The following is a 25,602-nucleotide window of genomic DNA, read 5'->3' as shown; positions in this document are numbered from 1 at the left end:
ATTGCATAGTGTTAGTATGTTCAATGAACCATACCAGTACATAACAGTGGCAAAGATAATACTATTTTAAAATCAGCACCCGGACATGATAAACAAAACAAATCCCAAGCACTATTTCCAGGTAGGTCTAACTAGCCTGAGGCTATTTACCCTATATTAAAATGAGGTCTTGAGCCCTCAGGCACAAAAGAACTACGAACTGAAATGTAAGAACTATCCTGGGGAGCCTGCGTTGTTAAATTTATTATACAAAATGTTTTCATGGTATATGTCCATTTAAAATGACACCTTCCGTAAGAGAGATGCTCTTCAGTTCTCTATCGCAATTCTTTATATTTAAAAATACGTTTTATAACCATTTTTCTTTTTAAAGGAATTGTTCAGTATAAAAATAAAAACTATCTCAAGTCGCTGACTAGCTCGGAGATAGAGAACTGAAAAGCAGGAAGTAGTGTTCTGGCTATTATGTTAGACATCCAGTCACTCCAACCTTTATACATTACATTTTTGGCTAACTAATTATATTAGAAACATTTTTTATTTTGCACAGCCTATCTATTTAGCCAGTTTTTATTTTTACACTTAACTGTTCCTTTAAACCCTGCTAGTGTTGTCATATCAGACTAAAGTGCAATTCAGCCAGTTCCACTTTCTAATAAGAGCTATTAGTTTCCACCAAGGCCTCAGTGAAATCTAACAGATGTGCTCCTAAATGATAAAACAAAATGGTATAGTCAGATTCTGGGCTTATCTGAATCAGCACCCTTGCAATTAAATGTAGGCTTCGTTAGCATGGACAATGGAATGTAAATGAAAAAGACTAGGAAAGCTCAAAACCAGTGTTCATGCTGATAGAGTAGTGGAGCTTCTCCCGTAGAATTCCTTTTTTACTGTAATTGGGAAGCTTCAGGAGATTGAAGCAGGTGGAGGAAGTGGGAAGGCGTCCACCAGGCTCTTTTTTTCGTATGGTGAAGAAACCACGTAGAACACTGCCCAGGGTGTCGCCTGTATCCTAAAAAGATTGAAGTTGAATTTGATGTTAAAACACAAGAAAACTTTACAGTTTACAGTTCTTGGCCTTAATATATGTCGGGGGAAAAACTTGTTAAAGCCTTCAACTGTATTGACAATCCATTAAATACATTTGTAGAAGAATTGTCAATATATGTTAATAATGACCTGCCCTATCATTACCTCTTCCATTATACTTGGTTTAAAGTATCTTCTCTTATCTCACTTGACTATATGCATGTTATTTGTTTTCCAAATTGTCAACATTCTGGCCTTAATCCAATGTCCTTGATATGCTTCTTGTCTCTAACAATGATATCAATTGCTATCAATCTTACACTTCTTCAGCAATTTTGTCTGAATAACCAAAAATTTAAAAAAAACAAAAAAACAACTAAGGTCCAGAAAAACTGGTATTTTAACAATAAAAAACACAAATAATTGTTGTGCTGCTACCCACAAACCTATGCTACTTAAGATACAACCCCCTGTGCACCCTACATTTGCTTCTGATTTTATGGTTTTCTATCTTTTCTTCTGGAGCAAAGATCATGCTCAATGGGCTGATTCAAAGCATAGGGTATGACTTCACGTATGCATTTGATACTCTCAACCTTGAGGCATTGTGTTGTGTTTGTTTAGTCTTGTACTTAAGAGTGGGCGGGCTTTGAAGGAGGAACCCTAGAAGCTATATTTGGATACATGGGAGGATCCATAACTGCTTCATAATGAATATAGCATGTGGGGCAATTTTAGTAGTTTTGATGACTAAATCACCATCCATTTATTCCAAATCGTATTACTCCAGTTTATGGGTGCAACAGGGATACATACTGCTAACCATGAAAAAAATAAGAGAAGGCACACAGCAGAAAATAAAGCAACACGCTTTCACGGACAACCCCCTTCCTTAAGTGCAAAGTCACCTTCTTTTTTCACTTCTTTAAACATACGTGGTGGCTTCACTAATGCAGCATACCTGATCATCTGACACCTCTACACAGCGAATGGAGAAGGGAGGCTTGAGGTAGGCAAATCCCAGTAGGGGAGGCCGAGAGCAACTGGTGACAAACTACAAAAGTAATAATACAATAAAGATGGGATTAGTCTTAAAAAATAAAGAATGAAAACAGCACTATTAATAAAGATATAGGAAGGTATTTATAAGCAGGCAGGGTGGGCTTTGGCTAAATTTACTTGCCTTTAGAAACATGGCTTTTTCTTCAGAAGAGAAATCATTCGCCAGAATATCCCACAACCAGATAATGACACGGTGACTTCCATGAAACCCTCCATAGTAGACTGTGTGTTTCCTGTTGAAAAGGCCATGTTGCGTCAACATTTGTAAACGGATACAAGTGACAATATTTGATTTAAAAAAACAAAAAAAAATGTGTGTATATATATGTATATATATGTATATATATATATATATATATATACACACACACACACACACACACACACACACACACGTTATATACACTATATACACAGACATGCTCTCTCGACTCCCCTTTACTTTCCTTTTCTACATAATTTCAATTAAAAAATTGAATATTATAAACATTATTATGTAAAAACAACTATAAACTTCTCATAACTGATGTCTATTATAGGTGTCCAATGATCAGTTAAGGACTGTCCTCCTTGATTCCTTCATGACTAAAATAAGTCTAAAGTCTTGGAAATATAATATTTACTTATGTGCATGTGCGAACTCCATATTTTGACCTCTATCCATAACACCAACATACAGTACACACACAGTCATGCAGTGACGTGGTCTACAATTAAAGGTTATCACTCACTTGAGATCATCCAGGTCTATCTCTGCATTGTCCCCTGATATGAGACGTTGCAGCTCTGGTGCTGAGAACATGCGGATCCACTCAGGCTTTATGACGGAGTGAAATCCACTAATGAAGGCAACAGTCTGGTTCTTAATCTGTGTGTGCATGCGGAAATGAGCCATGAGGTGGATATAACTGATTCTATGCCAGAGAGCAAGGGAAAATGATGTAAGAGAATAGACAGGATGATACATCTTAATATATACTCAGAAGAAAACAATAAGTGGGACGGGATTAGAAGATAAATACGGAAGCACAAACAAAAACCAAAGTTTTTGGCTAAAAGGAAATTACACTTAGCTTCAAAGGACTAATTAATTACATGTTCGTTACTTGACCAGCCTGTATCATTATTACTTATAACAGCAGTAGGGCTGAAAGCTTTATATCTTGGCAGCAGATTGTATGAGCTCAATTTATTATCCACTCATTGGTTTATAAAGGGCTCACACAGATATTTCCCAGTGTGGGTTGGACTTTTTTCTTTTTCTGGGATTATTTGGAACCTATCAGGAAAACAAGACTGCTATGAATTCCTGTGGCTCTAGCAGCAGGCATTTACACAAACTTACAAGAACTGCCTCTCACTTTCAGGGAAATTCCTAAGTGCACCAGTGTCTGCTGGTTATAAACCCACAGTGATCAGTTAGGAATTCTGTTGCGTGTCCCACTAAAAACAGATAAAAGTGAGGCAGAGCAGGTCTTGCAACTCCAGTGTGTATTATTCCCATACCATAATATTAAAATGAACCAATATTTTTCCAGTTGTGTTTAAGAATGTAAGAGGACCCAGCTTTCTGTAAAGTGTAATACTCACTTATTTTCATTGGTCACTGGAATAGATTTCCCACCTGGGATCAACTCATGACAGACCAGCTGATGGAGACAAAAATAACATCACAGTTTTAGTAAATCTGCTGCTATGTATGCTCTCATAAGAACTTTTCTAAAGCAGGGATTAACCTCCATAATATAAACAATGCCAATAAAGAATCATGTCAGTAGCAAAGTTTACTTTTGACAGGGACATGGCTAATTTGTCAGTTTCCCAAGGGCCAGAGAGGAGTTTACCTCAGATTCCCCTAAACTGAACTCTAATTACACAAATATACTGCCAAAACAAAAAACAAAGGGGACATCTGACCCAAAAGAGCAGTTTTCAATACAAATGCAGTTAAGGCCTAAAGAAGTTAACTATACAGGTTGCAATGACTAATTAATTAGTAAACAACCTACCTGACCCATAACATCCTCATCGTATGAAAGGGTAAGTCCCAAATCACCAATATCCCCATCGTAGCGCTGCAAAAATACAACCATTATTACAATTAATACAAAGCCAGTTCCCAGGAAGGTAAGCAGATGTTTCGGAAAAAATACTTTTAACTGCTGTAGTGAGAATATCATTATCACCTTAAACCTACAAGGGGTCAGAAGTGTCTTTCAGGATTACCCTGGTTTAAGCAAAGCTGCAGCCTAATAGGAGGGTGAAAAAAGACTGTAACTAGAAGAACATAACTTTCAAACGCAACTGCTAGCCACAAATCAGTGTGATATAATGTAAACCAATAGTACAGAGCAGTTCATAATTACAGTATATTTAATTATTATAATTAATTATTAGTATTATTAGACATATATCAGGTTGTATGTTGACACACTTCTGGCCCTCCCCTGCTATGTGTAAGCCTCTTTTGGCCATAGCAGGTGCAGAGCAGTCAGTGTGGGCAATTTCATCTTCCATGTAACTGCAGTCACAAATGTGGAAACACTTTGTTTTAAACATATATCACTCCTAAAATGCTAACACTCCTCGAGTAACATCAGACTGGAGATCATCTGAGCGTAAATAACAGTGTTCTAACATCAGTCAAGCAATAATGGAAGCAAATAGCTGGTTGTTATGGCTTACTGCACTATTTAAAAAAACAAAACAAACCCAATTACCCCAGAGTTATTCATAAAGGCATGCCTACCAATGTTTAAAGAGGTTCATAGTGCCATATTTATGTGGTATCTTGTACCCTGTAACAGACATTAAGGTATATTTATCAAAGAGTAAAGTTAATAGTGAAGTTCCGCCACTAGAGTGAAATTCCACCACTCTCCATTCATTTCTATGGGATTTTTAAAGGCGTATTTATCAAAGGGTGAACTTTCACTTTCACCCATTGATAAATACGCCTTTCAAAATCCCATAGAAATGAATTGAGAGCTGCGGAATTTCACTCTAGTGGCGGAACTTCACTCTTTGATAAATTTACCCCAATGACTTGGACTAAACAAAGTGGTTCTGCATCAGGCAGATGATCACTGTATGAATTAGTAGAATTCATTGTTATATCACTTCACACTGACCTTGATGGAAGTGAGGTTCTTGTAAAATTCAGAGTCCAAAGAAGGCAGCTCATCCACAGAGCTGTAGAAGATTGTGCCCAAGAAGCTGGCTGAGAAAGAATGATGCAAATGGTACATCCACCACTATACCCTGAAAAAGCAAAGTGCACAAGGCTGAAGTATCATGATTAACTTTGAGCACTTATATTTGGACTTTTGCATCTGCAGTGCACAACAAATGTTGTTCCCATGTCCCCCAGGTAACGAGCTTCAACATTCTTTATGCTTTTGAAAGGAAGGGAATATTGAAAGAAACAGATTTTGAAAGGAAATATATATAAACAGATTTTATCAATGCACTTGATAAAATATCGTGATCATAATACTTGGAAACTACTATTTTTTACTAAGCTGAGGAAAATATTTATCGAATATAATGCTTATTTTCTCATAAAACGCCTGTAATCTGCCAATGATGCCATATTAACCAAACCAAAAAAGTCACCAAAAAGTGTGGCCATTGTGGATCAGTGTGAACTAACGTTCATTAGTAATTTTGGTATCTTGATAAGAGACTATTGATACGATGGAATAAAATTACATAGGGTAGAAACAGCTTCAAATTATCTAGAATAATTAAAATTTTTGGCCTTTCTATGCATTCAATAATGCAGGGAATTCAAAACTGCAGACTTATTAACGTTTGAAATTAGAGCTCACCATATTACAATTCTACTACACTCTAGTCATTCCTATGGGCTTTTTAGAAGAATATTTATCAAATGGTGAATTCATAAATGGGTCTCGAAAAATTCCATATATTTATAATATGGAGTGGTAGAATTATAACTAGAGTGATAGAATTTTACTGTGGTGAGCTGTAATTTCATACTTTTCTAAATCTTCCCCTAACTCTGCAATTTTGAATGTATAGAAAGGCCAAACTGTCAAGCTCTGTGTACTGTGCTTATTTATTGCATCTATTATGTGACTTGTCCTCCCTGTGTTTACTTTTATATATTATACTTTTATATATTATACTTATATACATATCTGCATATATACTATATATATATCTAACAACAGATATGATTCGGAGAGCTATGTGACAATAATTCTGTAATATGAGTTTATCCGAATGTAAATTTTGCTTACCTCATACACTGCTTTTCCCAGCATCTTTCCTACAAATTCAAACAGCTGGAGGTAGTTTTCATGTATATACGATGTAGGGGATGGGTACAGCCTATCTCCAGAACTAGTGGTCTGGAGATAACATAAATATGAATTTAAGCTGTGTCAGGTTAATAATCAGACACTTCACAAAGTATAAATAATAATTATTTTGTAATTTGTTGGGGTTTGCCGTTACCTTGAAAAGATTCAGTGCAGGGTCAAATACTCTCTTGATAATTTCCTCTAAGAACTCTTTAAAGACACCATCCTGGTCTATCCCAGCCTCATCTACTCCCAGATCATTCACAAACTTTACACGTATGACACCTTTCATGGCATTCTGGGAAAGCTGCCTTAGTTGGTCATATCCATCCTGAAAGTATGAAAAATATTAATCAGAAATCCGATTATAATTATAATTATACTGTAAAGGCAAAAATGGTGGGAAAACACATTATTAACAGTTAGGGGCAGATTTATCAAGGGTCGAATTGAAAATTCGAATTTCCTAAATGTTTTATGGTCAAAACTGTCAAATTCGACTAGGGAGTTATTCAAATTCGATTAGAGGTTTTCAAAAAACCGAGTTTTTAAAATTCTAATCTAATTTCATATTCGATTCAAGTTTTTGGGTCGACTTAATTCATCAGAGTTTGAAAAATCAATACATGTCGAATTTCGAATTTATGGGAGTTTTTAAAAACTCACTTGAATTTGACCTTTGATAAATGTGCCTCTTAGTGTGAAACTGCAATATCTAATAGCCAACACTGTACAACACACTGTACAACACTGCACAATTTTTAGATCGGGTGGAGGCAACCTTTAGCACTAGAACGAATAAGTCTATTAGTGACAATGGATGTGTCTAGTATCTATATCAGGGATCCCCAACCTTTTGAACCCATGAGCAACATTCAGAAGTAAAAGGAGTTGGGGAGCAACACTAGCATGAAAAATGTTCTTGGGGTGCCAAATAAGTGCTGTGATTGGCCATTTATAGCCCCTATGTGGATTGTCAACCTACATTGAGACTCTGTTTGGCAGTGTACCTGGTTTTTATACAACCAAAACTTGTCTCCAAAGCCTGGAATTCAAAATTAAGCACCTGTTTTGAGGCCACTGGGTGCAACATCCAAGGGGTTGGAGAACATGTTGCACACGAGCTACTGGTTGGGGATCACTGATCTATATGATGATTCCACACAAAACGGGGATTAATGTATATAGGGAAGTCCTTGTCACAACACAAGCCCCCCACCCCTCCCAGGAAACTATCATTGAACTTCCTGACCTCATCCTGCCCCACAATTATTACAAATTTCAAGAAACTTTTTACCTTCAGTGTGCTGGGACCTTGATAGGATGCAATTGTGTTCCTTCAATCACTAATCTCTTTATGTAAGACTATGAGTTATGGTTATTATTAAACATGGATGGTGAGAATATTGCATTCTATAAGAGGTATATTGATGACATGCTCTTAAGTTGGACAAAAATTTCTAGAATTGTCCGTCAAAATCTTTAATGCATTAGAATCATTAATTACATGGACATTATTTACAAAAATAAATAACAATAAATACAAATTATTCAGGAAATACAGTCTGCAGACTGCAATTCATGCACAGTCACATCATCCTACACATATGACCTGGGGGGAAGGAAGTCCTGTATTCACAATTCCAAAAAGTAGTAACAATGCAGATAGGCTTAAAGTGGAATCACAATTCTCCACATTGGCACATCATTTAGAGCTGGGGGTCCCCAAATTTTTTACGCGTGAGGCAAATTCTGATGTAAAAAGAGTTGTGGAGCACCATAAACATCAAATAGGTTATTAAATGGTGCAAAATAAGTGCTGTGATTGGCCTTTTGGTAGCCTCTATGTGGCCTGCCAGCACACCAGAGGCTCTGTTTGGCAATACAACTGATTTTTATTCAACTAAAACCTGCCTCCAAGCTTGGAATTCAAGCTGGTGCTAAGGAGCCACTGATTGGGGATCACTGACCTAGAGGCTATTCAACAGATTTAATTGAGGCACAATTGGGAGGAAAAAATATACAGTAACATAGTTAAATCTGATTGAAAAAGGACAAAGTCCATCAAGTTCAATCCCTCCAAATGAAACCCAGCATCCATACACACACTGCTCCATACCAACACATAAATGATATATACACATATCTATACTAACTATAGAGTTTAGTATCGCAATAGCCTTTGATATTATGTATATCCAAGAAATCATCCAAGCCATTCTTAAAAGCATTTACAGAATCAGCCATCACAACATCACCAAGCAGTGCATTCCACAACCTCACTGTCCTAACTGTGAAGAACCCCCTACGTTGCTTCAAATTAAAGTTTTTTTCCTAGTCTGAAGCGGTGGCCTCTGGTATGGTGATCCTATTTATGGGTAAAAAGGTCCCCTGCTATTTGTCTATAATGTCCTCTAATGTACTTGTAAAGTGTAATCATGTCCCCTCGCAAGCGCCTTTTTTCCAAAGAAAACAACCTTGACTTTATATCCTCATAATTTAAATATTCCATCCCACTAACCAGTTTAGTTGCACGTCTCTTCACTCTCTCTAGCTCATTTATATCCCTCTTAAGGACTGGAGCCCAAAACTGCACTGCATACTCCAGGTGAGGCAAAATAAGGAGAACAATATAAGTCTGAGCAGTGTGATGCCTCTTTGCCTGAACTGATTTTTATGACTTCTTGGTCTAACCATAATAGCAATTTAAGAAAACACTATCGTACAGGTGGGAGTTGATCAATACTGATTGTAACCTAAAAGTAGATTCGGACAGAAGGCTACCTACCACCATCGTATCCTCTACATTACCCTTTGATTGTACCAGGCTGGCGGGCTTCGATGTTACCATCAACCCTCCAAGACGGCTTTATGGCTGTTTGGGCAATGAGCAATACGTAAATAGGTGCCTGAATAAAAACCCATTGAGTGTCTATTAGATGGATGCTTGGAGGCTTGTTTTTTAAACTAAGTTTGAGTGCTGGACTTTGTTCTACTAAGCAATTCCTAGCATCCAGGTTCAGAATTCTCCATCACAGAATCTTTATAATGTGACCCCGGTACACTTTTTCAAATACCTTACTATTTTTATTAATAATTTATTATAAAAACTAAAATATCTGTACAAATAAAATTCTTCTGGGTGTGTTTGTGTCAATCATTACTAACCTCTAACATACGTGACCTTCGAATAGTAATATGGGTGACATGTGGGGAGGCAATGTTAGTTTCCACTAAACCCAACTTCTCTTTTTCCTTGGTGACAATATTTCGGAACAAGAGAACCCTCTGCAAGAGAGTAGTTGACATTTATTCGGCTGTATTTTATATATAGCCTAGTGGTTCTTAGGCAAAATGTAGTGTAATGGTACAGTACTAAAATTAAGGAAACAGAAACTGGGACACTCACATTCTTGTGTGGGATGACATGAGGGATATACTGAAGTAGGAGTTGGGCTCTCTTCCTCTCCTTATCCAGTTCTTGGAACAGAACGGTTGGTTTGAGATCCCTGCAAAACACGAAAAGCTGTTTTCCTGGTGCAAACTAATATTTTCTACACAGAAACTAATTATTTACATTGTAAGGTAAGGAAGGAAGGGAGGAAGTGCTGGGGGGTGGGGTGGAGGGATTAGGGGAGGAATGGAAGGGGACAGGATGGAGGAAAAGTTGGTATGGGTCAGGATCTGTTTTTGCAGCAGGTTTCTGACTCCATTTTATATAATATGGTCCATTTTTAAACATGGTAATTAAGTACATAGGATGTGGTATGACCCAGTGATTGTAAAGTAATGAAAGTCCAAAAAAATTCAAAAAAGAAAACTGGTCTCAACGATCTATATTAACTAGGGGGTCAAAATGAGGGTGGTGCCTCCTTGAGTTGTTCTCCAAGTCTCCAGGTTCATAGCAATTACAATTCCCACTATTATGATTGCTTCCAATGGGTCACTTATTTTTAAGGTAATATCCATATTTACCAAGTGAAATAGGACTGAGGGCAATATAATTGTTTGTTACCTTCATTCCCTATTTATCTGTAAGGACCCTTTTTACCCAATTGCTTAATTTCAAAGGAGAGCATGGCTTATACCAGACGGGGTTGACATAATGTACCCAGTGGATCCCAGACTTTTTTAAATTGTGTTTGTCTATCATTTAGAATACTGCTCATTTAAATATATTTTAACACTTTAGTAATTATATAGGGTTAAAGATAAACTTTCTTACTGCATAACACAGGGCAACAGTAACCAAGACAGTACATCCTACAGAAACAAAGCAAACTCACTTGCGCAGCCAATGATCCTCTGGGGCAAAGCAAAGCGCCTACGGCAGTCTCTTTCATACAGGACCATGAGCCAACCATGCACAGAGTGGAACAGCTCCAGAGTCTCTCCTTTGGCATTCTCTATATAAGGAACACATTTAATAACTTATATAGATATATTACTTAAAAATACAAAAATTACATTTTATATTACTATCTCTTTACTCGTGACGAATAATCAGGAAATTTGACAGCTTTCTTAAACAGCTAAATGAAGAACTGCTTGATATTTTTCTGGAGAGATTCCTCAAAAGCATATATTTTATATTCAATATTTAGATGATTTGTATAAAAATACCTATTTTTTTAACTGTAGGTTTTGTGAATACTGGATACCAGTGGCAGTAAATATTCATTTTGGCACAATATAGATCTAGGCAACTACATACTGCAAAATCGTACCAAGAAGTCCATCCCAGATCATCTTGAACACAAACGAGTTCAGAAAGGAGGAAATGGTCACAAGTTCCTCTAGTTTAAATGATATCTGTTCTTCATATACCTCAATATCATCCAAAATCCTAACAGAAAAAGGGACATTGTTCAGGTCAGGTATCTCTTATATTAATTTGTAAAATGCATAGTCAAATTTAGGTACAAGGTTGAAATCTTGATGATCTAACAGTTTCTGCATAGAAAGGCAGGAGGACCTGAATAAAAACCCATTGAATGTCCCGTTTGAGTTATTAAAATGTCACATTCCTTGTCAATAAATAAGAACATTTGGTGCCATGAAGAGAACATTATTTTAAGCATGAAAATAAAAGGTGCTCACGTAATTAAATGCCTAGAGCAGTCACAGAACAAAACCAGCATGGCTAAAAGTCTACATGACTCCTCCGAGTCACTGCTCAGACATTCCAGGAAGAGTTTCAGACCTCCCTGAGGTCCAAGTTCACATATGAACGCCCACAACTTAGGCAAAAGGTCATCCAGATAGGTAAGCCCTGAAACAAAATATAAGAATGCTAAAAAACGATCTCACAAAATCCTGGGGAGTTGTAAAATGTAAAACAAAACCAACCTGTCAGAATCTGTAGCCGTATTTGTGTCAGGATTGTTAGCGCCATCTGGTACAGAACACATATGTTGCAAACTTTTTGCACTTCTGGAGAGTCCACCTTTTTCCCCCCAATTGGTTTAAGTATGTGTCGAACAGAAGCAGATTTCTGTAACGCTCGTTTAAAGAGATCTGTGGGATTGGGACAAATTGTGATCAAGATCTTGTCCATTCAGGGATAATTAAGTTTAAAACCAAAGCCTTACCAGTTTTATTTTTCCAAAATAAGAAAACAGATCTCATGGGTGACCTGATCAATCTTTAACTTCAACCCCAATAAAAAAAAATGCCTTTACACAGACTGTCCCAATTATCCCCATTAAAATAAAGCATTCATCCTCCAATGGCAAAGTATCTCACTTTTCATAGGTAGGTTATTCTGTGGGGAGGAAGAAGAACTTTGTGATGCAGGGACAGACGCCTCTTGGTTTTCTGCCAACTTCTTGCTCAGGACCTCACGGAACAAATTACGGATCATGTGGACACCCCACAGATATTGCAGCTGCTTGGTGAGTAAGGGCATGGACTCGTTGAGGCTAAAAAAAGTTGAAAACTTCAAATTGGACCGATGTAGATATTTATATATTCTTCAAGAGTGCTCATTCATAGACACAAGAAGACAAATACAGGCCAGCAAGAATTGTTAATACAGGTATGGGATCTATTATCTCAAATTCTTGGTAACTAGGATTCTGGATAATTTAACATTAAAGTGCAAAACATGTTTTTTTCAAAACGCATCAGTTAATAGTGCTGCTCCAGCAGAATTCTGCACTGAAATCCATTTCTCGAAAGAGCAAACAGATTTTTTTATATTTAATTTTGAAATCTGACATGGGGCTAGACATATTGTCAGTTTCCCAGCTGCCCCCCAGTCACGTGACTTGTGCCCTGATAAACTTCAGTCACTCTTTACTGCTGTACTGCAAGCTGAAGTGATATCACCCCCCCCCCAGCAGCCTAACAACAGAATAATGGGAAGGTAAGCTCCCTAACACAAGAAAACAGCTCGCCGGTAGATATAACAACAGCACTCAAACGTAAAAATTCAAGTCCCACTGGGACACATTCAGTTACATTGAGTAGGAGAAACAACAGCCTGCCAGAAAGCAGTTCCATTCTAAAGTGGCTCTTTCTGAAAGCACATGACCAAAATGACCCGAGATGGCTGCCTACACACCAATATTATAAATTAAAAATAATGCACTTCCTGGTTCAGGAATGACATTTTATATTGTAGAGTGAATTATTTGCAATGTAAAGTGTAATTTCAAAATAAAAACTACACCATAAAAACCGTGACATAATCCCTTTAAATAATAGGATTGTTTTGCATCACTACGGGTTTATACAGCACAACTATATCAAGCTACAATGCAATGGTCTATTATTACAGAAAAAAAGAATAATTTATTTAAAAAAAACTAGATTTGCTTAAAATGACCTCCATGGGAGATACAGACATGTGAAGTTTGGGAACCCCTTGTAAATCTTTGGGGGCAAATTCACTAAGCGCCGAAATCATCCCATAGATTTTCAATGATATTCAAGTCGGGGGACTGTGGCGGCCATTCCAGGATATTGTTTCTTGTAGATTTCCAAGTGTGTTTAGGGTCTTGTTGGAATATCCAACCCCTGCGTAACTTCAACTTTGTGACTGATACTTGACATTATCCTGAAGAATTTGTTGATATTGGGTTGAATTAATTTGACCCTCGACTTTAACAAGGGCCCCCAGTCCCTGAATGAGCCACACAGCATGCATTTAATTACAAATGCAAACACATATTTGTGCAATACAAACAAATTATCAGCTACATACCCATAGTCCACTGTCTGGGAGAACCAACCCAGAACAGGATGCCAGTGTGTAAGGTTGGACTTTTTCTGAGACACATATTTCTGACAATAGGATAACATTTGGGTAAGGACACTGACAAAGTGACACATCTCCTCCTCCAGCACCTTCTCAGTCATGTGGCCCAGGTGAATGAGGTTACCTGAATACATGAAAGCACAGACATTAGATGGCATAAGAGTATAATATCTGTAATCACTGTGGAATATTATGTCACTATGAATTGCACTGTTCTACTGACTAGTTATACAGTGGGAATGGGATATTTTGTTACATGCCTAAAAACTGGTAGACATACAAGTGATTGGTCCTAGTGCACTAGGAATGGCAAAGCTTAAAAATTATATCTTTTAAATAAAAGTCATACTTTTTTGTCATAAGGAGGAGGGAAATACTAAGGGGCAGATTTTTCAAGGGTCAAACTGAAAATTAGAATTTTCGATTTTTTATGGTCAAAATTGTCAAATTCCACTAGGGAGTTATTCAAATTCAATTCGAGTTTTTTATAAATTGAAAATTGATTTTCGAGATTTATCATACTCTCGCCATTTAGGAATTTGAATTAGAATATTTGCCACCTAAAACCTGCCTAATTGCTGTTTAAGACAATGGGAGAGGTCCAGGGATCAATTTGGAGATGCTTGCAGGACTCCTGACATTCAAGTTTTTTTTCAGAGAAAAACTCGAATCGTGTTTGATCGAATTCAATTTAAATTTGATTTGAATTTTCGGGTCGAGTTTAAAAAATGTGATTATCAATAAATTTTGATTGATCAATTTTCGAATATATGGGAGTTTAGGGGAGTTTTAAAAAACTCACATGAATTCAAAATTCGACCTCTGATACAGAGGTGCCTCCAACAGTCCATTTCTCCAGGTACTGGTTAAATATGTGCAGCTGCAGGGGCGATCCTTACCCCTCTGCCACCCATAGGTGGCTTTTGTGCTGCTGCACCCCCTCTCCCACCCAAACTCTTTTACATGCCGGAGGGAAGGGGTTGGGGGCTCAGAAAACCCGGAAATTCTGCTTTTAAATTTACCAGGAGCGGCTTTTTGCCACTCTCATTGGCGCAGCGCTGTGACACACTGTATACAATATTTGCACTTGGCCGGTGTATTATTCACACGTGACAGCCAGGGGTGTTTTTTTGATAAGTGTTTCAAAAACCAACATTTACACTGTGTAGTGCTGTGGTTTAGATGAAGGCCACACTGACATTAGTGAACTTTTGGGGATTTGTAGCTGCAGTTTGTACTAAAAATTGAAATCCTGACCTAACACTTGATGAAAATATCCAATCTCAATAATGAGACATAGTAGTGAGAACCCTCTTTCTCTGACTGGACTTCTGGAAATATATGAATAAAACTCTGGGATGAAGATCCTAGCTGTAAAAAAAGGATACTGAATGAAATGTAAAATATCTACAAGTCTGGCTCCTCCGTCCTTGGACAATCCATTCCACTAAAAATAGGGCAGTCAGACTAGTTTTGACTTTACTGTCTAAGCATTAAACTGTCCGCTGTAGCAATGCAACAACAGAAAATATCATCTATACATTGTACAGTAGAAGAGGTCAACTTTAATTAAGACAAAGTTTAGGAAATAGCTGATAATTTGCAAAGTAAAAAGAAAGCAAAGTACCTAGCAAACAAAGACTATGGCTGCCTTCCAGGCACACGCACACATCACTGCACTGATCCTCCCGGCTCAGGAACAAGATGAATTTATGGAAGAGGCCATGAGATTCTATTACAGCAAGCCTCTGAAATGTAGGAATAATAATAATAATTTCAGTTAATTGGAAATCTCTTATATTAAGAGCAAAGGCTAAAAGACACAAAAATGAATTTATACACTGCATGTGTTTGCTGTATTTTATTTCAACAACTATAAATTATGTTTACTCCTATATCCTAGAGTTGACAGAAATGACCCACAAATAAGAAGCCTACAGATTAATTTGGCTGCAACACATTCTGCACAGCTACTTAACTCACTCCTGCAGCGCTCAATAAAAGCACTTTACACCTCTGTGAACACATACTGTTTCTAGTTGTCTCCCCTCCCCCATTAAAGATTTCTCCTTTTCAGTAATCATTGTTTTGCTCTAATAGATTTTCATTTAAAATCTTGCTGTTTTGATTATTGTCTATGTAATTAAGAAATGACTGGTTAACAAATATGCTTATGGCATACAACGCCTTAAAGATAAAAGGAAATGTAAAGAAGGGATTAAGCAGAGAGGTAAGAAGATTTAAAGTGATCATATATCATACAATCATAACATTGTCTTTGAATGCTATTTATAATTTTGCCATAAAAGTATTTGCCTGATGCTTTTAAATTACCTTTCTTACCCCCCTGTTCCCGTATGAGGGGGCTGCCATATTTGTGCAGCAGGAGTCTGTTAGCATTAGAAACTCTAACTGACAGGCTGAGATGGGCAGTCAGGTTGGCAAAACAGTCAGGTTTAGGAACTTCACGTGTCAATTACTTACAAAAGCAGAACTACCAGCGAAAAATGATCAATGTGACCTATATGTAACTTTTAATGTAGATTAATATTTTAAAAACAATTTTTTTAGTGTCAGTATCACTTTAATAGAAGCACAGAAACCATAGTCATTACCCTTATAAATACATAATTATATGAAACTATAAGGTTTGCATATTAGAGAGCTGCAAGGTGCCATGGATTTCCACCAAAAATGCTGTGTTGTTTAACTTCTACACATTTAATTTTGGTAATAAAGCAGAACAGGTTGGTTTTCTGTGGTTAGATCAGAGTACACAAATTGATTGCATCTAATTTTGAAAGCACATTGACAAAATACAAGGGAATGAAGCATTCCTTTACGACAAGTAGTAGCTACAAGTTTAAGTGTGGAAGTGCACTACCATGTTTTCAACGAGAAATGTTTTGGACAAGGACATTTAACGCTCAGGTTTTCAGGCCCACCATACTGCTTAGCTGTCACTATAGAAACGATGTCAACACATGACCCTACTGCTGTTGTAAATTATTATTCCCAGCATCAATGATTAGCTGAGGAGGCTGGGGGGGTAGCACATCACTACATACAATGGGACAATATCACAATATATAGAAGCTTCTACAATGACTTTCCAACTGACATGAAAGTATGCTAACTTGCTGTTAGTATGATGGTGTTAGCATCCACAAATACTCACGTCTGGAGTAAGGGTACACAGGTGGAAAACCAAAGCTGGTACAGACATTATATGGATCAGAAAGGATCGAAGAAGGTTGTCCGAAAATTGTGCTGCTACTATTGGACTGGAGAAATAATGTAGAAAAATAGAGATGTTCTCTAATGCACAGATAAATTACAGCTGTAACTCAAGTTTAAGAAAATATCTACAGTAAGACCTCCACCTCATTTTACACAGTTTTTTTGAGGTCCCACCAATATACAATACATAATGTTGTTCTCTGATTTTACACAATTTTTTCTGGTCACCTGAAAAACATAACATTGGGGTTCTACTGTGTTCACTTGTTTCTAGACTACAAAAATAAGTATGCATTAACATGCCTCAATAACGGAAAGGCCATCTCCCATAGATTTTAGTATAGTCAAATAATCCAAATTTTGAAAAATCATTTCCTTTTCCTCTGTAATAATAAAACAGTACCTTGTACTTGAACCAAACTAAAATATAATTAATCCTTATTGGAAGCAAAATCAGCTTATTTGATTTATTTAATGTTTACATGATTTTGTAGTAGATTTAAGATATGAAGATCCAAATTAGGTCCCATACCTGTACTAATTACAGAATCAACCGACTGGAAAACATTAAACAACAATGGCCTAATAAACAGGCAAAAGGCCTGACTTAGCTCACCCGAGCTATTAAGTACATACAACACAATTATTCAATTCAGCTGCAAATCTTACCGAAATGCCAAAGAAAACAGGGCTGTAAGTGTGCCTTTGGACAAGGAGGGTCATGATCTGGCCAGGCCATTGGTTAACAGTATCTGCAAAGATCCATGCCTGTTTTATTAACTGTATTCTCACTGTAGTCACTAGTATAACATTATTATACACTGGGCACTGCTATTATGGGAACAATTGTGTAATGCTTCTTTTTGTGTTTACTACAACATCTATGTTTGCTTCCCAATAACCCTATTGTACTAACATCTCTATCCTGCGTAATCAAATTTTTCAGCACACTATATCTGTATGCATCCAGGCACTGTTAATAATGCTGAGCAACCTTATATTATAAGTAGACATAATACAGTCTGAGAGACAGAACACCCAGTAATTATGCTTACGGAGACATATTATGTAAAAAACAAGAATATATCAGTGCATTAAACTATCTTAGCTATAGAATAAATGTTCTTTAATAATGTGTGTTTCTGGTTATTTCTGCAAAAACCCTTAGTCTTGCCCATCTCTTAGAATTCCTGCTGCCTCCTTTCCCAGGCTGTGCAGGGGAGCCAGTGGCACTCAGCACACTGTAGGATAGGAACCAATCAGCAGCTAGGCTGACCTGACAGGGAACTGAAGCTTGTCTTTGCTCGTGTGGCTGCAGGGCTGTGATTGGCTGCAGGGCTGTGATTGGCTGCCCCTCTCCCCCTGTGCTTCTGGCAGGGACAGAATGGACATGCCCACCCCTCATTTGAAACACAACATGGACTGTAGCAGATCTATAGGTAGCTCCAATAAAAGGGTATTTTTTTAAAAAAAAAAGATTAATTTTTGGCCAAAAGTAAAACAAGCACCATATAGTATACATTATTACCTATAAAATTGGGGGGGGGGTTCATTTATCCTATATGGCTCCTTTAATGAGTTTGTGATAGAGATTGACCACTTTTGGAACCAGTAAATATACCTGTAGCACAGAATAAAATCCTTTCTGGTTAAGGTGCCCCATAATATTTGCACAGATGTGGTTCATTGCTGGCCTCAGGCTTTCACCTATAAAACATCCGGGATTAAGTTTAAATCTACCAAGAAAAAAAAAAAAAGAAAATATCCCCCAGACATTAGCCTAATTCAGACCATCACATATGATCAGATGATTTCTCCCCTCCCCTGACTACATTATAGTCTCCATAGACTATAGAATAATATATTTGAATAGGCAACACCACCAACACAAATAATCAAATAATGTACCTTTCCCTCTGAGTATTTTCCAGGTTAAGGGGTCTGTAAAGGTGACCAGCATAGTGAGGTAGACTGTGATCAGCTTGGAGTCCTGCAGTATATCTGGCTGAGAGATGACAACATATGACCTTTATTTCAATTTCAAATCTGCTTGTAAATTTAGAGAATCACCTTTGTATACGAGACTAGTAATTGCCTCAAAATATCCTATAATTGTCACTTCAGGTACTTATTACACATCTTAAAATTGGCACAGCCAGCTACGGGTGACAGAGACCTGAAATGTTATGCATTGGTCACCCCCCCTGTCCAGATACTGTACTGAGTAACCTTTTTTATCTGTGAGCCAAATTTAAATAAAAAAAACTTGGCAAGCAACACAAGCATGAAAAAAGTTCTTGGGGGTGCCCAATGATTGGTTATTTGATAGCTGCATGTAGACTGGCAGACTACAAGAGGCTCTGTTTCACAATATGCATGGTCTTTATGACTCCAACATTTGGTTCCAAAAATGAGCACCTGATTTGAGGCCAAAAAGGGTTGCTGAGCAACATGTTGCTCATGAGCCACTGTTTGGGAATCTATGCGTGTAGTAGGGGCACTATAGAACATGCACAAAAGTTTGGTTAACAACAGTGGTCAACAAAAGTTCTACAAGGCCAAACATTTAATTCTGAGAGTTTATGGAGGGCCTTAAGAGAAGTCATTGGACTGACAAGGTACAGAAATAAGGGAAAATTGTGCTCACCACAAATTTTTCTAAATCATTAAGCTGGGGTGCAATGAGGCTGTGATCACAAAATTCATATAGACAAGTACAAGAGTCCTCTGCTCTCAACCCATTACCAATATATTAAGGACATTGTGTGCCTTAAGCTACAAAAATGCCTTTTGTGAACTAAAATAGGAACAAAAGCACACTCTATTTGATGCTTCTGCAAAAAAATGTTTTTCTTTTTTTCAAGGTGAGATCCCAGCCTAAGGCAAAGAGGAGGGGCAGGCAATATTTGATTGATATCTGAAAATTTTAAATGAGTTTACAACAGGTATAAATGCTTTAATTAAAAAAAAGAATTTGAATTTCATGTTTATGACTTTTAATATACAGCTTTTTATGTCTGGGTGACAGGTCCGCTTTAAGTAATAGTACTTAATAGGACACCCCTGAGTTGTGCTGCAATCCAGTTTGACAGCTTGTTAAAACAGCGACCAACCCCCCCTCACCCCCATCACCTTGGCCTATTTGTGCACATACAATGCCCAAATCATGTTTCAAACTAAACCAGGTGAGGTGACGCCAAAGATATAGCAACTGCTCCATTTAAAATATTTTCTTAGTTTCATTCCTGAATCTATCAGGACAGGCCAGTGATATGCGTACAAGAATATAATTTCTAGAATATAACGTTTTCATAAGTAGTTGGGGGGGGGGGGACTTTTTCTATCCCTATTCCCTAATCCCCCAATTTCCATTATAACAGCAGTGCTTTGATTATTCTAGATTTAGGGCTCACCTTTAACTGTTTAAGGAATTCACAACAGTACCACAGAATGTATTTTATCTGCTTTATCCAGAGAAGAGTGAGATCCTTGGAAAGAGCGAGAGACACAAACCAAACCTGCAAGAGACGAGAGGTGGATTGTAATGAAGCTATATACACATATAATAAACAAAAGCCCCAAATATTCTGTTAAATATTTCCTTATAATTGCAGCCTTTATTGCACTTTCCACACTATGTGGTGCATTGTAAACAAGCCTTAATGACTTTATAACCAGGGCTAGCACATATACATGTCCCCCATAGACCTTACTGTGGGACATATACATGTCCCACAGTAAGGTCTATGACAAATGAATGACTAATACCTGACTATACGTAGCAGGCAAAATAGTTGCAGTCATCCTCCCCTGTTTGCAAAGTCACATTTCTACAGATTGTTACAGATACTGCCCAGCCTGTTAAAGCTGTCAGCTCCAAGCCTCCCATGTGCCCATAAAAAATATAAAACAATCATCCTACTAAAAATGTTCAGGCTGTATGGCTTATTATTGATCCATTTGTATTCATACTTCAGATTTAATTCATTTAGATGTAACTATCCAGCTGAAACAGTCACTTATTATTACTGCAGTACATGTTTAGACCAGAAACGCAGAAACAACAGTGCTGGCACCCTGGTACTTTGTTGTTAGCACCGTAGATTCTACATTCTGTGGCACTGAAAGGGTTAAAGGAGTTTGCAGAGAACCCTAACTTTTCATTAATATTTTGATGTGCTGCAACCATCCCTAAACTTAGCTTACTTTCAGCAACCCAGAGCACACTGACCATTTGATGTGCCTCTGGCACCAGGGTAAGGGCCAAGAAAAGAAAAAGGTACAGCTCCACTGGGAACTTAGGAGGCATGGATTCTTACTGGCTACTCTACACCTTAGCTGGCTTAGTGAATTAAGAACAATTTTTCCAATCTCATTTTTTAGACTTCAGTTCTTTGTCAAGGTATAATAAACTTTAGTCCTACATAAGCCAAATTAATTTAAAACTGAAATTGTTGAAGTTTTTATTGATATCAGTCAGTTACCTTGGGTTCATTGTCACTCTCCATGCTGTTGAGAATACACCGACAAAGTTTTTCAAACCTCTGAAAAAAAAAAAAAAAGCAAACTTGAAAACTGATACAAAAGGTTTAAGCCAAACTGACTCTCCTGTTTAGATATTGGCACAATTATTCACTAGCCCAGATTGTAAAAAAAAAAAAAAACCAGATCATATTTGAAGGAAGATACATGTTGCAGATCTCTATACAGTGAAACCTCTATTTTACATATTTACAAAGTTTTTCAATGTTTGTGGTTCCACCAATATGTAATACATTTAACTGATTTTACATCATTTCATTCTGATCGTCATCACTGTATGTGATATTTAGGCATAGTTGACAGGGAATCCTGAACATCACAGCTGATGTCCGAGCAATGTTTGATACAATAAACTGCATCCAACTATCAGTCTGAGTTTGTTAAGTCAAAGAGACTGTGAGTTGAGCATTTTCCCAGTGAGAAGCAACCACCACTAGTGACATGTAGGGGCAAATTTACGAAAGGGCGAGTTGAATAACGCGGACGAAAATTCGCCAGCGTGACGTCATTTCGGTACTTCGCTGATTTACTAAAGGTAGCTTGCGTAACTTCGCTAGCCGAGGAGATAGACTCTATCGGTACTTCGCTCACTAACGCCTTGGCGAATCTGCGCTCTGGCGAATGGACGTAACTATTAAGATGCAGATTTTACTGAACGTTACTTCTTGCGCTAGACTTGCCCTCGCCATCTCAGACCAGGCGAAGTGCAATAGAGTAGATAGGTGTTCCTAAAAAAAATAGTTGAACATTTTTCTTAGTCCCAAAAACCGCTAGCGTCGTTTCCTTTTTCAGGGTAATAGACTGAAAAAGAGTGTAATTTTTTGGGGGGTAACCGGCTTCCCCCCTACATTTCCTAATACATGGCATATAAACTGTACACTGGGCTCATGTGTAGGGCAATATAACAACTCTATTTTATTTTATTAAGGTTTCCCGGGCTTGTGTTATGTAATGTATTTGCTGCAACATATACGTCCTTTCAACTTTAACTTCCCACCATATGCAAATTAGCCAACGATAGCGCAACTTCGCTTGTCGCAGTAACACTAGCATAACTTCGTATAAGATGTAAGAAAGAAGCACTTTTTGACTTCTTGGAATTTACAGGGACTTCTAACCAAATCTCATTATGATTGAATATCTTTTTCTAATGCCATATATGAAGCGAGAGAGAGAGAGAGACAGAGAGAGAGAGAGATTTCTTCTGTTGCAGTAGTAACTAATTATAGTTATAAATTTTCTGATCTGTTAATAATTAAAACAAATTTTTTGCTCACGAGACTCACCACCCTGTCCTGAGATATCTGGAATATTATTAGCTGCTTGCGAGATATCCGGAATATTGAAAGTGCATTAGCTTTGACTAAACCTTTTTCTGTGTTTTCAAGAAAATCATCAACTTCTTGTCTATAGACAAGAGATAAAGGAAAGAAAATCCTTATATTCTGTGGATCAATGTGCATTGCTCTGTGTAATTTAGGTATACGGTGTATATACTACATTACCTGATTTCTTTCTGTAGTCGACATCTGCACAGAAACCTTCTGATAAGTGCCTGAATTTTAATTGCTGCTCTTTCTCTTTCTTTGAGACCTTTTCTCTCTTCACGAGCTTGCCTGGCTTTGTCTAAGAAGTCGGCCTTCGAAACCTGAGTTGCTCCAAACATTTCTGCAAATGCTAAAAGGAAAGGAAAAACCATCAAACTCAAAACACATATCAAAATTATTTTTTGTTTCTCATATTTACTGTAAAGGTAGACAAGCTCTGACAGCTAGTACCCCAACCATAATAAGGCTAATGATTTTTGTTTTACGTACCAGCAAATACAGTCATGTATACAAGTACAACAACAAAGTATGTAGAACAACATATATGTAGATATTTAATTAAAATTGCACATTCCACACTAAAATAAAGCATTTAATTTTGTTGTCAATTCTTTTTTAAGTGTAATTTGAATGTAAATGTATTTAAAGTACATGTGTGTAATTTTGACTTCAAATTACATTAAACAGCTGAGTAATAACTTTTTTAAAAAATAAGGTCAAACTTATTCTGACATTTGCCTTATAAAGAAGTAGCCATGGGGTTAATAAAAATATTACCTTAGGTCCAACAAAATGTATTTACAAACACATACTGTCTAGTTTAAGGAGTGCCAGAAGCTGCATGAAAAATTAAAAGAAAATTGTTACATGTGAATAAGCACAATACCAATTCAATTCAAGGTGTCCTTACAGGTAAATAAAATGCATATAATGAATACAAAAATACGGAGTCGTATACAATGAAAAATCTAAATCAATAAAAAATAAGCTTTTAAAATGGTTAGAACGCTAACTGATAATACTACACAAAGGGGCAAATTCATCAACGGTCGGATATCGAGGGTTAATTAACCCTCGATATTCGAGTGGGAATGAAATTCCTTCGACTTCGAATATCGTAGTCGAAGGACTTTTGCGCAAATACTTCAAGCGAACGATCGAAGGAATAATCGATTAAATCCTTCGAATAATACAACGATCGAAGGATTATCCTTCGACCAAAAAAACTTAGCCAAGCCTATGGGGACCTTCCCCATAGGCTAACATTGGGTTCGGTAGCTTTTAGGTGGCGAACTAGGGGGTCAAAGTTTTTTCTTAAAGAGACAGTACTTCGACTATCGAATGGTCGAATAGTCAAATGATTTTTAGTTCGAATCCTTCGATTCAAAGTCGAAGTCGTAGTCGAAGGTCAAAGTAGCCAAAAAAACACTTCGAAATTCGAAGTATTTTTTCTTCTATTCCTTCACTCAAAGTTAATGAATTTGCCCCAAAGTGAAAAATTTACAAGTAGCTGAGAGTTCCTTTACCATTAAAGCCTATGGGCACATTACACAAGAGAAACAATTTTGGGTGCATTTCATGCCTGATATCAACTTTGTTTGATTGTCACCAGAGAGCCTTGGACATGGAAGTCAATTGGAGGTGTGGGGGGGGGGTGTCACTGGTGTAACTGTGTTAAGGGGTCTGTGCACTGGCCCTACCGGTACTGTATGGGGCTTGTTCTCCTTAAATGTTTCATTTATCATGGAGGGCAAAGAGTATGTTGCCCACAGTGCACCTGTTGCCACGGCTTCCCACTATACCGTTGCACTTCTTAAATAGAGTGGGAAAGAGTAAGAATGAGCTGCTCAGCTGGCAAAGGTGCAGCTGTTCTGTGATTAGCAGAAGCATGAAGTGTATTTTCACAATTTGAACTTTAGCAGATGCCCTGATTTGGACAGTGAAGAGGCCCATAGCAACCAACTAGGTCTTTGTTTTCTTTTTGATTGGTTGTTAAAGATAACTGGACTATAGTCCATATATTACGTGCATTAGCCCTACAATTCCTTTCCAGTGGGGTTTGAGGGTTGTGTCTACTGAAGGGTTAGAGAAACAAGATATATCAGAGATAAAACAGTGTAGGACATTTATGGAATACATTTAAAGGAATGAGACACAAAACTTTCTTCCACATGCGGCAGTATTTCTTGTAATAAGCAACTGGGTATAATAAAATAGATAGCACTGTCTGATAAGATTAGGTAAAGGTAACACTGTTGCATCTTGCAGGTTATGCTAAACTTGCTGGAACATGAATATTCCCACTAATGCAGGATGTTTATATGACATGTAGGGAACACCCCACATTTGATCAAGGTATTGGCTTTTCATTTTTTGGCAATATATGACATGTAGACCCATTGCTTCCTATGTCCAGTCAGCTTACAATTTAAAGGTAAACCTTCATTTCTATAATATCCATCTCCCAATTTAAACAAAAATGGCAAGCCTGGAGGATACCTGACCTTAACAGGGCCAAATCTTTCTCAGGGCCCAAACCAAGGGCCAATCCCGGCCGCTGTCAAATTCTTTAAATCCTCTTTAGTCGGTATGTTTTTGCTCATGCACCAAATGAGGGCGGAAGTACGCCAGTAGCCTAAAAACGTAGAACTGGCACAAGCTGTACAGGAAATAGGAAGCGTTCTATTAGTTGCCAGTAGTTAGATGATCTGTTACACACACACAACCGGAGTAATACATAACTAAGACTGCAGCTTAGAAGCGATTTTATGGCTTACTGACTGTCGCGCCATGACTCATGCAGGAAACCAAG

At 37.4% G+C, this 25,602-nt stretch overlaps 1 protein-coding gene across 1 annotated transcript; it reads right to left on the bottom strand.

Moving 5' to 3' along the window:
- Positions 1 to 514: 514 nt before the first annotated feature.
- ube3b.L (ubiquitin protein ligase E3B L homeolog) lies at positions 515 to 25,559 on the bottom strand. Its single transcript, XM_041566020.1, is given in 29 exon segments — positions 515 to 1,012; positions 1,991 to 2,083; positions 2,213 to 2,324; positions 2,823 to 3,005; positions 3,682 to 3,740; positions 4,101 to 4,166; positions 5,223 to 5,295; positions 5,297 to 5,352; positions 6,357 to 6,467; positions 6,574 to 6,750; positions 9,588 to 9,707; positions 9,829 to 9,928; positions 10,706 to 10,737; positions 10,740 to 10,825; positions 11,147 to 11,265; positions 11,520 to 11,691; positions 11,769 to 11,936; positions 12,165 to 12,340; positions 13,627 to 13,804; positions 15,308 to 15,428; positions 16,859 to 16,964; positions 17,590 to 17,672; positions 18,542 to 18,627; positions 18,829 to 18,925; positions 20,334 to 20,438; positions 21,405 to 21,464; positions 22,749 to 22,869; positions 22,968 to 23,139; positions 25,295 to 25,559. Coding segments are annotated over 28 exon segments (3,213 nt in total). The 5' UTR covers positions 23,129 to 23,139; positions 25,295 to 25,559; the 3' UTR covers positions 515 to 820.
- Positions 25,560 to 25,602: the final 43 nt, after the last annotated feature.

The sequence above is a fragment of the Xenopus laevis genome, chromosome 1L (assembly GCF_017654675.1).
Source record: "Xenopus laevis strain J_2021 chromosome 1L, Xenopus_laevis_v10.1, whole genome shotgun sequence".
Taxonomy (NCBI): domain Eukaryota; kingdom Metazoa; phylum Chordata; class Amphibia; order Anura; family Pipidae; genus Xenopus; species Xenopus laevis.
The sequence above is the reverse complement of the archived record's forward strand: the minus strand, read 5'-3'. Positions and strand labels throughout refer to the sequence as shown.